Source organism: Catharus ustulatus, chromosome 1 (assembly GCF_009819885.2).
Source record: "Catharus ustulatus isolate bCatUst1 chromosome 1, bCatUst1.pri.v2, whole genome shotgun sequence".
Classification (NCBI taxonomy): Eukaryota; Metazoa; Chordata; class Aves; order Passeriformes; family Turdidae; genus Catharus; species Catharus ustulatus.
The window spans coordinates 64,840,773-64,857,743 of record NC_046221.1 but is presented as its reverse complement, the minus strand read 5'-3'; the positions used below and the strand labels follow the sequence as shown (position 1 = coordinate 64,857,743).

The following is a 16,971-nucleotide window of genomic DNA, read 5'->3' as shown; positions in this document are numbered from 1 at the left end:
AAAACCCTCCCCAAAGCAGAACTATGCTGACATACGGAATTTATAATGTATGCATGATTTTGGTTTTATTTTCATAAACTGTATGTTTACCAACGTACGTAGGCAATGAGGTATAGAAAATGAAGACATTGATAAGTTTATAGAAGTATACAAGATTTTTTTAACATAAATACATGGTTACATGCAAAGAATTGAAATTCTTTTGGAATATCAACAGATTGTGATAACCTTGCCTAGGGTTAAAAAAAAATCATTAACCCTGAAAAGTAAACTCATCTGAACCAGGCAATTATTTCTCACCATAAAGTTCTTTTGATATTTAGGTTTAATGGATGTTACACAGGAATAATGAGGAGATGCTACCAAATGATGCTCTGTAACTGTATGTCCTTGCTCTAGTTAGGTGGTCACCTGCTTTCTCTGAAACCACTGTAATAGGAGAGATGTCTCATTAATAAAAAAAAATATGTGTTTGTGTATAAATAATGTTATGGCAAAGTGACATTTCAAGGTTGAAGTGTTTTAAAAATTAAGGGACAACACTCCTTTACATTTTTCCAGAAACTATTAGGTAAATATATGCAGTAACTAGATCACATGCTACTCATAACAGTAATTTTACTTCTAAATTCTCAGATCACATTCTTAGAAGAATTTACAAACTAAGGAAGTTAATTTTAATTTAGTCAGTTTTAGTTTCATTTCTCTGTTTTTTTTAAATTTGGTCTATATCATAGAAAATATAAACTGGGAGAGGTTTCTGACAAAAGTCGTTCCCAGTTCTGTCTTTCAGAAGGGCAAGAAGGATTGGGGAACTACAGGTCTGTCAGCCTCACCTCAGTCCCTAAAAAGGAGGTAATGGAACAAATTATCCCAGAAACCATTTCCAAATACAGAAAGATGATTTAGAGAAGTCAGTTTGGATTTATGAATACAAGCACATGCTTGACCAATATGATAGACTTCTGCAGTAAAACTAGTTCAGTGGATGAAGATGAAGCACTGGATGATATTTATCTTGGCTTCATTAAGGCTTTTGACAGAGTCTTCAGTAATACACTCATGAAAATATGGATGAAGCATTGGCTATGTTGAGTGGGCGGTGAAGTAGAATGAAAACTGACTGAATTGTGAGGCCCAGAGTGTTCTCATCCAGAGCACAATGTCCAGCTGGAGGCCAGTCACTAGTGGTGTCTGGTATGGGTAATGCTGGGGCCCACAGTGTTTAACATCTTCTTCACTGACCTGGATTAGAGAATGTCACACTTGCAGTGATAGCAGGAAACACACATCCCATCAGTATTCCCTCCAGGTGTCCCTTTGCTGTCATGCAGGTTGTGTTGCAGATGTGCGGTATTGAGCACAATCTCATCCTTCCCTTCTCAACTATTCCTTGTGTGCTTGTGAAATCACGCTCCAAAATGCAGGAAATTAATTACTTAGAGTTTAATAATTAGCAAACTGGGAGGGTTTGTAAAATGTCAGTTCTACCCCTTACATATATGCATAATTATGTGGTCTTTTATTATGTGGACATTTTTCCTGCACAGTTCTTCATTCAGTATGAAGGATGGGCAAGTCTCATGGAGTAAGTAGCTGTTGAGTATTTACTGCCCTCATAATTATTCCATATGGAGGGATATACATTGATTTACTATCTATTCCTATTACAGACTTTCTTAGAGAGCATATTCACTTGAGAAAATTTTGCTCCATTCTAGCATTGTCCAGTATCTTCTTCATGGGAGAAGTCATATTGGAATCCAGATCTTCAAGTCAGATTTAACCATTTTAACATCTAGACAAAAATTTTGTTAATGCTTCTACTACCTGCAACAAGTCAGAATACCAAAGAAAGCAATTCTCATTATACATTATTTTCAGGGCAAATGAAGCCTTTTCCTGAAATGATACTGTGTGGGTAAAATTGCTTATCATCACACAGATAAAGACCATATTCACAAGGATAGCAGGATAGTACCATAGAACTATACTCACAAGGAAAGATAAATCACAGCTGCACACCAGCCTTAATTAGAGTATCTCCTAAGCCTTTGAGTTCTGCAGGGTATTTTCTCTGCAACAGATACCTGGAAGATGACATCCCTTTAGGCAGCAATTTGCTCTTTATAGATCAACAGAAGTCCTTGGGCCTGCAACTAGCTTCCTTTATGAAGCTCTCTGTACACTTTTTACATATGTTTTAATATCAATTTTCTTTAGGTTCCTTCTATTAGCTCCAGCAATTGAATTGCACATTTAACAGGTCCCACTGCAAACTGAAATATCTGCCACACAATTGTGTTTTAAGAAAAAACAACATCTCTCTTCTCCCACAGTATTTTCTGCAGATTTCAGTTTATGGATGGCAAAGTTGCTGTTCAGATGAACCCCAAGCTTTTTATTTGAAGATTTTCCACCAGCCACTCCACAGCCACAACACAACTCCACTTCCAGAAGACAGGAACATCCCATTCAGATGATATGGGCCGTGTCTCCTGGCCATCCCATTTGGCTGCTGTGCAATTTTGGGACTAACTTTTAACATCTGGTTACAGACATAAGTCTGCAGTAAGGATTTATTTTCTATTCTTATGTAAGAATAGATGCTGTTTCTCTGGGTTTATTGCAGCTCAGTTAAAGTGTCCTTCTAAGAGTAACAGTGTTTTTCTTGCTCCTTGAAAGCTTCTAACCTTTCTTATGCATTAAGACAGACCCTTTCCTTCAAAAACAACACACAAAGAAGCAAGATAGGATTTAACTCTTAATAGTTTAGCTTTACTGTATTTCAACTACTTGACTTACACCCTTGACAGAGTAATGAGCTACTAGGAACTTTGATGAAAGAGCCAACACATGAAAGTGAATTCTGAAGTGTACCATGCATTAGCCCATGCACTGTCTGTTTTACTCCCTCAGTTTAACTGTGCTTTGTTTCCACTCCTGGGATCTTGGCTAGTCTACTACAGCTACAGGGCTCTTTTTATACCCTGTTTTTTGCTGCTCTTTGTCTTTAAAGGTCAGCTCTAGGGACCTTCTATTTTTGACTCTCTCATTCTTCTGTGTTTTTTTATTTATTGCTTTCTTTCCTTATGCTGTAATATCATGGCCCAAATCTCTCCATCTTGCAAGATCCTTGAAACCAATGTAGTGCTACCATTTCCACACATATAAAAAAAATTAAATCTTTGGACTACAAACACATTGACTGCCTGTCAGCACTTTTCTATCTGAACTTTTCCTTTGCCCTTTGCGTACTCTTCTTGTTCCTCAGCCTCTTTCCTGCTTTGGCCCTCAGATGTGCCTCCATTCTGCATGAGGCAGTGACTCCTGGCACAGGACACCTTGTGGGATGGGTAGTTAGCTGAAGATGGAAGGGACCATGGCAGAGGAAAACCGTAGAAGATGCTCCAGAAGACTGGAGATGAACTCTGCAGTAGAAAGAGGATTGTGTTTCTCCCTGCTTCTCCTTGTGGACACGCCTCACCCGGCCAGCAAGGCGCTGCTGTGGCCAGGGCACGTTGAGCACAGCTTTAACCTGCACAGGCCAGAGCTGGACATTGCTGACTGACCCCTTAGGAGCAGTCCACAGTACAAGAACTGATCATTTGGGTGAAATTTTAAAGAGTGCTAAAGTTCTGCAGAAGAAGATGAAGTTTTCCAGGCAACCCCTGCCACTGCCTGGGCTGGAAGGACCACAATGAAGAATGTGAAAGGCTTTTAAGTCTTGGATGCTGAGCATAAATGCAAGATTAAAAGACTTGCTAAAAGAAGTCTTTCTGTAGGACTTCCTTACCACAAAATTAATTGATCTCCAATTGTCGAGATAAAATTTAGTATTTCATAAAAAGTTTGTTACCCTCTCTACAGAGGAAGAGCAGTCTTCTGTGACCTTTTGTGTATCAGGTCACCACTACCATGTCCTCTTCCCTCACTTTTCCGTGTGATAAAACAAAAGCCAACCTACAAAGGTTTCTTCTTCTACAAAGAAGGACACATTTTTCTGACCAGGTTTTGTTGCCCATTTTCTATGGGTTCTCTCCATGTGGTATCTTTCCTAAGGTGCAGTGCCCATAATTGCATTAGTGGGTTAATCAAGGCTTTTTCAGCGGCAAACAGAGCAGAATTTACTCCTTTGTTGGAAAACATGCCCAGAATGGAAGATGCCCTTATTTAATAAGCAACAGTATTGAACCTTTAGCCTCTACTTTGACTTTCCTTGGGTCAGACCAGGGGCACCTTTAGGTCGGGCTGAGGATTTGATAGAGCAACTTGTTCATGTACATGCTAGAGATGGAAACACGGAAGGTTCCCAAGGAAAAGGATCCTTATCTGCCTGACTCAGCAGTGTCAGCCTGGACACGCTGTCTGCTAGGAGCACTGGCTGAGGGAAAGGTGTGTCGGGAAATGAAACCTGAGGAAATGGGGCACGGCTGGTGGGTGCTGGGCAGGGTGGGGCATTTAATAAATTAAGGGGGTATGTTGGCAACGCAGCTTAAATTCAGGGGGCAGGATGGTGTTCGGCCGAATATTGGACCGAATTATTTTGGAGGTCTTTTCCAACCTTAACGATTCCATGATTCTAAGGGGGCATTCAGTAAGTGAAGACACTACAGGAAACTGGAAAGAGCTTAGTGAGCACAATTCCACTGTTTCACCTCTTGGAGGTAATACAGACCATAATAAAAGGGAGTATTTTGCTAAGCGCTTTTTGCGAAAAAAAAAAAAATAAGTTAAGTGGCTCTGATGAGCCGATTTGAAAATTTGTGGGTGCAGGCGCGTGAAGAAAGCGGAAAAGCCGTTCCCCAGCTACCGGAGGTGACATCCCGCGCCGGGACGCCTTTAAAGGGCTCCCCGAGAACTCCCCCGCTGGCGCAGGCCGGTGCCTCTCCGAGCGAACCGGGGCGAGAACTCAGGTGACCCCGTCCGAGCAGCAGAGCGGGAACCGGTACCTCCCGGCAGCTCCGGTTGGGGGTAGCGGCAGGGATCGCGCCCACCGGGCGGGTAGGCGGCCGAGAGCCTTCCGAGGGCTTCGGAGCGGCGCTCGCCCCCCACGCCGAGGGGAGCCCGGGGGTGTCGGTGTCGGGGCGGGCCCGGGGCGGTGCCCGGGGCGGGCCGGGCGCTCCGTGCGGGAGCAGCTGTCACTGTCAGCGAGCCGGCGAACCGGGATCCCGGCTGCGCGCAGGGGGAATCCCCCAGCCTCGCCCCCGCAGCCAATCGCCGCGCCGCATGCAAATCGCGGCCGCGGGCGGACCAATGGGAAGGCGGAGGGGCGGGGAGGCGGCCCCCCCGTTGGACGGCGCCGAGGGCGGCGGGGGCCAATGAGGCGGTGAGGCGGGCGGGGCGCGCCCCGGGGGCGGGGACATGCAAATTTGGTTTGAAAAGAGGGCGGGAAATCCGAGTTTCGCGGGAGGCTCTTGGCGCGTAACCCGTCTCCTTTCCCTTCATTCATTGTCAGCAGCCGCCGCTTCCTGGAGCCATTTTCCAGCCGGCCCCACACAGCGGGAGCGGCCCCGCTCCATCCGCCGCATCTGCCCGCCCCGCCGCCTCCGTCCCCCCCCGGCGCCCCGCATCCTGCAGCCGGGGCCCCCCCGGCACCCGCAGCCCCCAGTATTTTGCGCGGGGCCTCGGCATCGAGGAGGAAAGGAGCTGGGAAGGCCGGGGGGGGAGGAGGGACGGGGGGGAGGAGGAGACGCGGCTGCGGGGACAGACCCGGAGGGAAGGATGAGAAGGGGACTCCAGCCTTCGGCCCCGGCAGCAGCGCCGCCGCCCGCGCCGTCCACGGACTCCAGAGCAGCCCCCGCCGGCTTCCCGGCCCGCTTTGCCGCCGGCACCTTCATCCAGATCCGCAGCACCGGCGCGGTGGCGGGGGCGCCCTGTGTTGTCTCCTCCTCCGCCGCCGCCGCTTCCCAGGCTCCCGGTGCCTTTGCCCCGGCGGCGGATGGGGGCCAGCCCGCTGGCAGCTCGCTGTACTGCACCCCCCACGGACCCGCCGGCAGGACGGCGCTGCTGCAGCCCGCTCTCGGCGGAGGCGGAGGCCGCCCCCCGGTAATTTTGTGTTTTCCCCCCGTCCCCGCGGGGAGGGTGAAGGGGACGGGGGGGGATCCCGCTGCCGGCCGGACCCGGGGGGCGGGCGGGGTGCGGGGGGGAGGGCAGGAAAGGCGGAGGCAGCGCTTTGTTGCAATAAACTTTCCTGCCTGCTTCCCAACCCCCGCTGCCGGGTCTTATTGAAAAGGAGAGGGAAAAAAAAAAAAAAAAAGGTGGAGGGGGAGAAAAAGCGGGGGGATAATAATCCCCCGCCACGTCCCGCCGCACGGGCGCAAAGAGCGAGCAGCCGGCGGCGGGGAAGGGCCCCGGTTCCCGCGGGGCGGGGGGCCGGGCCGGGCCGTGCCCCGCCGGTGTCTCCGCTTCACCCCCGGAGCCGCCGGTGACGTCTGGCACACGTGCGCGGAGGCCGCGGCTGTGACTGGGAGCCGGGGCGGGCGGGGAGGGGGACGCCGCTTCCTCCTCCTCCTCCTCCTCCTCCTCCTCCTCCTCCTCCCTCTGGCCTGGGACAGCCCGACCGCCGGCCGGCTGCCCCCGGCCCCCGCCGCTCTCCGAAATGCCCCTGCAGCAGGTCAGTGACTCGTGGGGCGGCGGCGAGCACCAGCCCTTCTCTCCCCCCGCTTTAGAATTTACGCCCCCTCCTTAAAATTTACGCGCCCCCCCCACCTCAAGGAAAAAAAAAAAAAATTCCGCCTCCCCCACTCGTGGGGTTTTCTTTGTCCTCGCCGATTTCGGGTGCGCGCTTGGCCCTCGTGGGCTCCGCCGAGTTGGAGAGTGGGGGAGGGCGCGGGGCATCCCCGCCGGGCGGGGGTCGTGGGCGTCGGGAGGGGCTCACCTGCCCCCCCCAGCCCCCCCGGGCTCCACGACCCCCACCCGGCGGCGTGGGATTGCTCAAGTCCTTCCCAGCTCTCCCCCTGTCGCCCCGGTGCGCCCCTGCCAGGGCAAAAGGGGATTTAACACCCCTTCTTCCCGCCCCCTTTTCCTCTTTCCTGCATCCAGTCGGTGATGGTCCAGGTATGGGATGGTGCTGTAATTCTGAAATACTTCTGGAAGAGCTTTGGAAGCAGCTGGGAGACCGGTGAGGATGGCATGAGCTGCCTCTTGTGTGGGCTTCTGCAGGTGTTGGTTGCTGAGCTAGTGGCGGAAGTTTCAAGGCTCATCAAATCCCATCCAAAGCTTTTTAAAAAATTATTATTATAATTATTTACTTTTAAAATTAGCATCTTTGCTGTAAAAGATAATTGATTTTTTTTTTTTTTGTGCTCTTGGTCTTCAGTGTAACCTAATGGCACTCAGTATCAAGCAGGCTGCTTCAGGCCACTTTGTAAATATTTGGCGGTCCTATGTGAAGGTTGATTCCTAGAAGGTGGGAAGGTGGTGGTAATTGAATTCAAAGAGGAGCATATGTTACACGATGATTCTGGGAGAAAAATTATACAGGCTTTTTTGGCTTTGTGGGAGGGATGGTGATGTCATAGGAACTCCTGAAATTTTTCACTAATGGGTCCTATAAGACCTTCATGTATGATTTTAGTGTGTGGGGTTTTTTTTTGTACGCTGCCCACCTCTCTAATGGGAAAAATTCCTGGCCTTAAAAAACTGGGAAGGCTTAAAGGTTTGAAAGCGGGGAAAGTGATTTTGGCAAAAAGGTCTTTACACAAGTTGTACGTTTGTTGTATACCCTCAGCCCCTGTATTAACTTTGGGGAGAGATGTGGGATGGGGGAGGAAGAGAGTGGTTAGGCCAGCAGTATCTACAGCCTGTGGCTGGCACCCTCCCATGGCGATAAGCCATCCATGGCACACACCAGGAAAGGGGCTGTGCATCCTGCTCTGCCCGGATGGCCGTGCTCATGTCAGTGCCCTTCAGGAACTGTGCTGGTCTGCCACAGACCCGTCTTTTGGGAAGTCAGGCTGAAGCGCCCTAGTGCTCTGCCTTGTCTTTCTGCTCTGCAAAAGGCTTGGCAGGGACACTATCCAGCCCTTTCTGGTCTGCCTTCCTCAAAAGTCATGGAAGATTGTCTGGGACTGGGAGGTTAGGATGTTCTGCCCTTGGTTCCTAGCAGAGTATTTTTGACAAACTAATGTTAGGGACTGGTGAAATGAGTGCGGAAACGTTGGTTAACTGAGGCAGTGAGCTCAGGCAAGTAGCACCTATATAAATTTAGCTCTTGATTATTGAGTTGCAAGTAGCAGCTGGAGTCTGAGACCCCCAGCTGAAAACAAAGCCCTGCTATGCAACAGGCTGTAGAGATGAGTCTAAAATTTGGCCAGCACACCTGCACTGGTTAGGATTGTGAAAATATTTTTGCCTTTCAGATGCACTGCAACTGCGCTGGCAACCCACCCATCACTTCCAAATATAAACTATGGTATGACTTGAAAGGATAACAGCAGTACAGTTTAGGCTGTGCAGGGAGGTGTTCAACTGACTACATGAGTAAATGAGAAAGGTTCTTTGGCCCAAGTAAGCTGCTTCCCCTTGGGAATTTGTTTTATCAGTGTTTGTGTATGTGTAACACTCCTGGAAAAGGCTTGAAAGTGGCCTAGTCCATAACAACAGGCCTCCCCAGCCTCACACTGAGGAGAATTTGCACACTCTTCCATATCCCTAGCAGGCATCTCCATACTGTCCAAAGCCAGTTCCTTGCTCTGTTGCCATGTGTCGTGGCAGCTCATGTGGCTGTGGGTTGCTAACCAGGTCCTTGTACCCTGGAGAGCCCTGGCTCTGGGAGGCTGTGACCCAGCCTGCCTGCCCTTTCAACTTGAGGGGCTTTTGCAGGATTCCTGGGGAGTTAATAGAAAGTGTTACCAGGTGGGTCTGAACCCCTGCTATGGCTTAAACACCAGCAGTAATGAAGAATTAACCCTTGCAAAACAGCCATCAGCTTTGCACCCCTTGGGGGAGCCTGAGTCTCGAGACAGGGCCAGTGCCGTGGCAAGGGGCCAGTGGTCCTGCATCCTCCCATGCTCTCCTGCACCCTGCTGGGGGCTGGTTCCTTTTTCCTTCTGGAATCTCAGGCTTCCCAGGATGGAAAATTAACCCTGACCTAAATAAATAAAGGTTTTCTGCTGGGCAAGCAGGTTGAACCAGCTAATGGCAGGTCTGGGAAGTGCCAGGGACCATCAAGGGAAAGTGGTGGCCAGGGATATGGCACAGGAGTTTTGACACCACACTCTTTTAGTGTCAGTGAGTTTGTGAATCTGCTTGGATCCTCATGAGACCACAGGAAAAATTAATGTTTGATGAGGTACCCCAAAAGCATTCTCACTTGATGTGAGAAAGTCACTGCCATTTGCACTACCGTGAGCTCAGAAATGGGGCTGCTATAAAAGCAAGCTGCTCAAAATGTTTCTAATTCAAATAGTAGAGAATTTCTTACTGTCTTTGGGTTATAAGGATAAGCCTTTAAGAAGAGGGCCATTTTCTTAGCCATGAGAAAATGCTTAAATGGAGACACCACCCACATGTTAAGTCCTTTTTAAAAGGGGCTAAATCCTCTTAACAACAATATCTTTAGAGAACTCCTGTGGCCTTTAGATGACATGAGCTGTGGAGAGGCTAGTTCGGCATACTTCAGAAGGGGGCAGGAGGATTTACATTTCCAAACTGAATACTTAGTACCTCTCTCATTTTTCTGGTGATTTAGAAAGTACCTCTTCCTTCCTCCCTTCTTCTCAGCAAGACACAGCTGGAAAGGGAGAAAAATGGGGTAACCCACAGTCTTTTTCCTAGGTGTTATGTAAAGGAGCAAGCCAAATAGCACATAAATAATGAACAAGGATTTAAGGTATGGAAGAAAAACGCATAAGTCGAACAAGAGAAGCAGGCAGTCAACTCAGTAGCTTTTCTTTATTTTGCAGCAATGTGTCTTCTATGTGAAGACATAGGTGTTTTCATATTCAGACCCATTTTCTTGCCTGATAGTTTGTGTTAGTAGAAATGCATGTTAGTAAGAGTCTGGGACCTTTGCTTTTTAAATAGCGTTTAAAGGATTTTCTTTGGTTCGAATCCTTCTCCAACAACACACTCTTCCTGAGGTGGTACCTCATGGTCTTTTGGGTGCAGCCGTTTGAGGTGAATTCAAAGAAGTATAAATCCTGATTGTCCTAACCATGTGACAAACATCTTGTGAAAAGTGGGCATCCTAATAAAACCCTACAGGAATAGGCTGTAGCTTGCTGATGGCTTTGCTATCCTCATGCGGAGTCCAGTTGTGCTGGTGTGGCTCCATCTGCACCAGAACTCCTGAGTATGGTAGCCCCAGGATGATAAGGGCTTTTGGCAGGGTTCCATGAACAGCTGAGCTGCTCAAAGGCTTTAATGTTGCTGGAAGGAGCAGGTTTGCTTGTCCCTCACTGTCTCCTCTGTATCATCTCCTTTGCTCTGCCTATGGCCAGACTGGGTTTTTCCCCTACTGCTGTGCCTGGGGAGCATCTGTCTGCGCTTACGGGTTGGGTTTTTGCCGCTTGAACAAAGTAGAAGAGCTGCAGGTGGGCATTAGGTCTGGCAGGCATCTTGGGCCCAAGATGGGGTCAGTGAGAAGGAGGGAGATGGGAATTTGCCCATGCAGTGGTGCAGAGGTTAAATTGTCCCAGCAAGCCTCCATTTTATGATGTTGGTCTTAATTGTTCTTTCTGTGGATGTATTTTCCTTGCACCACCAGTCTGCTTACCAAAAACAGGGTAGGGGTCACTTTATGGCCTGTTTATTCTTCCGTTCCACCTGGTTGAGCAAATATAGCCATTTTGTTTCCCCTCATTTTATATTAAGTATGTTGGTGCTGCTCTGTTAATTTTACTGTTCATCTGTGAGTATGTGCAAGCATTTACAAGGAGAATAATTTTTGAATTTAGGAACAGCTGTATATTTTGCAAGATGAAGGGTTCCCCCACTACTTTTCTGACTATGACTGCGGCAAGTCTTTCAGGAAAGAAGGTGGGGAAGGAGGCTTGCACAGGAAAGCCCTTTGTGCTTCAAGAGAGCACTTTCTTGGTCAGGGGTTACAATGGCTTTTATAGCTACCAGTGGCTGGAGATTTTTGTGATCCCTGTTTGAATCTAGCTGTAGTTCTGACCTTGGGTAGCAACAAGTTCTAGACATGATTTAGCTATTTTGTATGAAAGGAAAAAAATATTTTATTTCTTGCCTTGGTTTTTGGTTTCTTTTTACAGTTTGAACTGTCTATAGTGTTCTTATGTGATCCTAGATATTGTGGTAGGGAAAAATGATTTTCTGATATGTTTCTCTGCACAGTTTATGATAAATTATCTCCAGTCCTCAGATGTCTTCTCCACGCTGAAGAGTGTCAGACAATTCATTTCTCCTGAATTGGAAACCATTAATACAAAGATAAAGGTGTCCTTTTATGAAGAAACCATGTGGGTGTGAAAACAAGTGTGTCTGTAATTGTGAGTTTTTACTGTGGACTGGCAACTTGGAAAGATGTTTGAGATGTTCGGAACACACGGTAGACTCACTTTGCAGAGACCCTTTCAGACTCAGCTTGTTTCATGAGGTCTTAACCTGGCCCTGGAGAGGGGAATGGGAGGGGTGGGACAGAGAGAATGAGTAGGCATGGCTGCTGTGGGAATAGCTTGTTATGAGATGCGGGTTGCAAACAGGGAAGTGAAGCAGCACCATTCCTGTTTGGAGCACAGTCCTGTGTAGGCCAGTCGGCTGATGTGGTTGTGGGAGGGAAATTCAGCCCATCCCTCCTGCTCAGAGCACCAAGAATGTGCAATGAAGACAGGAGCTTTTCTTGGTGGCTTCAGGTATGATATCTTTCAGGCTTCACTTCCGAAGATGTCTGCTTGGCTGATGGCCATGGCTCTGGTGGCAGGGCTGGTCCTGTTGCTGGTGTGCAGGGCTGGGAAGGTGGCTCAGGCTTTAGTCCTGGTTTGTGGAGGAACTGCCTTCTAAGGATGAGTTGGACACTGACTTTAGTTCCAGTAGGTTTCTTGCACCAGTGGTAGTAATGAAAATCCAACCCAGTGCAGGGCTTCAGCAGATGGAAAGCTCTTAGACTAACTAAATCTCCAGTCTTTATAGTCTCTGCAAAAAACCTTATTTACAACTGGCAGGGCTGAGTGTGTGTATATGGAGGTAACTCTCATCCTTACAAATGACTAAGTTGGACTTCAGGCTTTTATTTTGACTGACAGAGTTAATAGTTTCCTGCATTATTTTTCAAGACCGGGATTGTGTTTGTAGTTCTGGGGAGATGAAACCCCCATCGTGTTCCCTGGGGTCAGTGGTGGGCAGTGAGAGGGAGGCTGCCTGTTCCTCTGGGATGGGGCTGCTGCAATCCTGGAGGTGCTGCTGGTGAGGTATTTGGAATCTGTTTCAATTTCAGTTCTGTTTGAAGACAGGCTTGGCAAAATTGCCCAATTTATCACATCTTTAAAAAGGAACTATTTAACTTCTGTTTTCCTCAAGTAAGTTGGTCCAAAACCACACTTGGAAGTACTATGCCTGGCATGGGTGTCTCTTGAAGTACTATGCTGTCTGCTTGGATGCTGCTGCATATTTGCTGGATCAAGTGGCATTCATGGAGTTCTGAATGCCTTGTGAGCTCAACATGACCTGTGGTAAATATTTGCATCTTCAAGCCCTGTAAAGGGAGAAGGCAGGAGCTTGACTAGGTGTTGATTAAGCCAGAGCTTAATGAAAATGGCCTCTGTTGTGTGGTAAGAGAGTACTGCTTCATGGGTTTTAGCATCCCTTTTATACATACATGAATGCACAGCAAATGTGCTGGTAACTATTTGCAAACTGAGCTTGCCTAAGGTTAATGGCGTGTGTCATGAGTCTCCTGTCCCACTTATGAATGTGGACAGTTGTTGACCTGGCCTGTGACAGTGTGAAAACTAACATGCTAACTCTGTCACTGCTGCACGTGCATGCCCTGCAGCTCTCGGGTGTTTTGTGCCCAAGCTCTTTGGCCTAGGACTAAACTAGGAAGGCAAAATGGAGCATTAAAGATCACCTTCTCAGAATCAACTGGCATCTCTTCTGTGCATGTGCTGAGTTATATGGGCAAATGTGGCTTTTCTTTATTCCTGCCTCTAAAAGTAAAACCAGTATTCCATTTCATTGCTTTCTTTGAATAGGAGACTTAGTTTGATCACCTCCAGCTACTTTCAAGATTCTTCCACCTTGCATGTGGCTGCATTTAGGCCCAGAAGCGTCCACTACCTAAGGATGGTGGCATATTCAGGTGCCTCGTTTCAAGGGTCTAGAATGTGATTTTTCAGAAGATACGGTGTTTCCTGCAATGTGCACTTGCAGTATTGCAGATGTTGAATCCTTGGTATCTGTAGCTTTAAATGGACAAACCCCTGTTAAAAGCAGAGGCTGCTATTATTTTGGCTTTCATTTCTTTATTTTTACAATGAAATTTTACGGTCCTGTGACACAGACCTTGCGAGCCACTAGTTGTTTCACAAAAATAGATGAAAACTTTTAGAAAACATTTTAAGAACTATTTTGGGTAAAAATAAGTTGTATTGGGAATCTGGGCAACAAGAGATGTTTGCTTAGCTTTGCCTGCTTCAGCTCCAGCATTCCTGCCTTGAGTTGTGGTATGTCTGTTGGTTATGTGTGCATAGATCCTAAAAGTAATTTTCATTAATGAACTTCTTGAAAGACATTCTCGTCTTAAGCATGCTACTCTGGTTTGGGGTTTTTTACTTGTTGTACAGCTGTTAGTTCAAAGGTTGTTGCATATTGCATAACTTAGTGCTAGAAAAGGAGGGTGGGGGAAGGAACTCATTGGCAAACTTCCTTCCTTGTTAATTGAGGTGACATTAAAAGTCTCTGGTTTAGGACTCAGTGGTGCACACCATGCAAGAGTCTAATTCTTATATATCATGTCAGGCTCGTTGGTCCACTCTACTAGCTCTTTCTGAATATAACTTCATCTTAATTTTGGTTCTATCCGTTAGTTATAAAATCATACTAAAATTAGAGTGCAGTAACAGATACTTTTTTTTTTGCAAGTCACTGAATATGCACTGTAGGATTTTATACTTTTTACGCATTTTAAAGTAGAGATGCAATTTTAGAGTGAAATACTTCTCTGTGGGGCGACTGTACTATGCTGTCTAAAAACTTAGCTTTCAAATTTGCCTTTCAAATGTTTTTCAGAAACAAATTGACAATGTAGACTTGGTTGCATCCCTCCTTCCTAGACCTTCAATTTAAGAGGTGTCATCTGGCAAATTTTGTGTCTGGAAGTAAAAACCTTATCTCTTGACCCAGCAATTACATTGGTGCAGTCCATTGGGGTTGACAATAGACTTCTGACTTTTCGTATGCTACCCGAGTGTAAGCAGATAAGTATGTAAAAAGTCCAAAATTATGCACAGAAAAGGTTTCATCTTGTACTGTAGGTGGAATGGTGGTTTGTGTATCCCAGGTTATCCACCATGGTTTAGGCTGGGTATTAGGAAAATGTTCTTCCCCCAGAGGGTGGTTGGGCACTGGAACAGCTCCCCAGGGAAGTGGTCACAGCACCAAGCCTGACAGAGCTCAAGAAACCTTTGGGCAATGCTGTCGGGCACACGGTGTGATTATCAGGGCTGCTCTTCAGGGCCAGGAGTTGAACTTGGTGATCCTATGGCTCTGTTCCAACTTGGGTTATTCTATGATTATTAATGGATAATAGTTCTAAACTAAAAGAATGTGGATTTAGACTAGATACAAGACATTTTTTGCAGCAGGGCTAATGAAACATTGGAAAAGGTTGCTCAGACAGGTGATAGGTACCCATTCCTGTAAACATTCAAGGCTGGGTTGGATGGGGCTCTGAGCAACCTGATCTAGTTAGATGTCAGTGCTCATTGCAGCGGGGTTGGACTAGATGACCTTTAAAGATCTCTTTCAACCCAAGCTATTCCATGATTCTATAGGAAAATACATGCTCTAAGGAGCAGATCTGAAGGGTTTGCGGCATTCTCTGAGCACTTCCATAATGGAAACTGGGCTTTCCTTCACCTTCTGTTTGGGTATTTTTAATGTCTGCTGTTTTTAAAGTCATTTTCCTACCAGGGACACTAGAAATGGAATTGTATGGAATTATAATGTCTTGAGCAATGCTAGTAACCTAATAGTGCCTTCAGTACTTGTTTCCTTGTGCTGCTAATTCTGGAATTAAATAGCAATTACCATGTATATATGCTGGTGCTATTTTGCCTTGCCAGCGTTGTGTTTTTAGACAGCGTTGGTCCCACACATTGACAGTCAGTTTTTTGTCCCCATACAGTAAGCTAGTTCACACTTTGTCTAATGTCTTCGCATAGCGGGAATTGATGTTGGTTACAGCTCTCACAGAAGGCTTTTGTGTGGTGATATCTGAAAGCTGTCTTGTTGGAGCTTTTATCAAGGCTACTGCAATGAGGCCATTATCCCCGCTCATGGAAAACATAGATATTCGCAGAAATTTTTATAGCAGTGCTTGGTAAGTGTCATGCTGGGACAGAGCGACAGCACTGGAGCGGTACAGAAATAATAGCTGAGGTGGCAGCCGTGCCATGGTGGGGAGTTATCTGTCCTTGCAGACTTGTGGACAGGGTGGGAAGGGAACCCCACACAGGGCAGGCGGAGGGTGGTGATCAGGGCTATCGCAGGCACGAATAATCCTGGCCGTCGGCTCAGCAGAATAAAGTTTCACTTTTCATGGTAAGAGTTTTATTGAGTGGCTCTAAGTAACCTAGATCTGAATTACTGTATAATGCCTCTGCACCTCGTACTTTTTTGGGTGGGTTGTTTTTTTGCTTTCAGCTGCGCGGTATCTGTGACCAAAAAATGTCTCTGGGGAGTTATGTAAAACAGCAAGTCGGGTGAGAGGAAGCTGAAACTTCACAACCCGGCTGTAGTATCCTTAAGCACAAGACTGCTTGAGCCAGTGAAAAAGACAACTTACTACTTGAGGTGGGTGCAGGGAGGGCTTTAAAAATTATAATAACATTTTCACAGGTTTCTTTGGGTATTTCACTGGGTTTGTTCTTTCTTTTCCTCAGGAATTAGGGGTTAGAAAAAGCTCTGGGGTTTTTTTTTCTCTCTTTTTTTTTTTTTTAAATACAGTGTCCCGAAAGCATAAGCAAGTTGCTCATTTTCTTTCTGTGGTTCTTAATCATAAGAGCTGCCTTGATGATTTTTCCCACCTCAAATTAGCAGTTTATTTATAACATGCTAATGTTCTGCATGCCCGTCAGTATTACTGTTCTGTCGTGCTGAGCTGAGAATTGTTCTTTCGAAAACTGACACTGCAAAGATGACATAAAAGAACATGAGAAATTGTCTGTGATAGAGAAACATTCAGGTGGCTTTTGGTATGACTTTCATTCACGCTTTCTATAAAATAATTTACACTTCCTGATTTCTATTGCTAGTCACATTCGTGTTGCTTGGTTTTATTTTTGCTTACCAAAAATAAAGAAAAATGCAGACCGTTGGCTTTTGGCATTCTCGTTACCCTTTCGTTCCTGCTGGCAAACTTCTCTGTGATCGTCTTCCACGCAGTGTCACCAGCTGCCTTCTTGGATTGCAGGCAGGGGAATGAGGAACTTCAGGGGATGTTTCCCCCTTCCTCCAGGGTGCCTGTGGAAAGCCTCTTCCAGATCGAGGGGTTAGCAGCATCCTTCCCAGTGGTCCTCTGCTTCAGTTGCTCTGCAGAAAGTCAGGGGAGCATCTGAAGCCCGCACCGTGCAGTGTGAGGTATTTTGTGTAGGGAAAAGGGCAAAGTAAAAACACATCCCATGAGTTTCTGTACTTAGAGCCATGTGCTTTGTAGGTGTTTTCAAGAGAGATGGCAGAGAAAGATGCAAGATCATTCAGCAGCCTGCAGCCTTGTTATGACCTGTTCATCTGTGAAGATGCTCTTCATGTTGCTTCTGGTCTTGGCACACTGAAGTCCTTCGCTAT

General features: G+C 46.7%; 1 protein-coding gene across 3 annotated transcripts in view; it reads left to right on the top strand.

The window, feature by feature from the left end:
• The first annotated feature begins 5,720 nt into the window (after positions 1-5,720).
• Positions 5,721-16,971, top strand: part of E2F3 (E2F transcription factor 3) — a 41,491-nt gene continuing 30,240 nt past the window's right edge. For 2 of the 3 annotated variants that reach the window (XM_033081268.1, XM_033081260.1), the window contains exon 1: positions 5,721-6,048. In XM_033081268.1, coding sequence (XP_032937159.1) covers positions 5,725-6,048 — 324 coding nt within the window. In that variant the 5' untranslated portion in view covers positions 5,721-5,724. Of the gene's footprint in view, positions 6,049-6,549; positions 6,617-16,971 lie in introns of those variants that run through there. The other variant, XM_033081276.1, reaches the window with a different exon arrangement.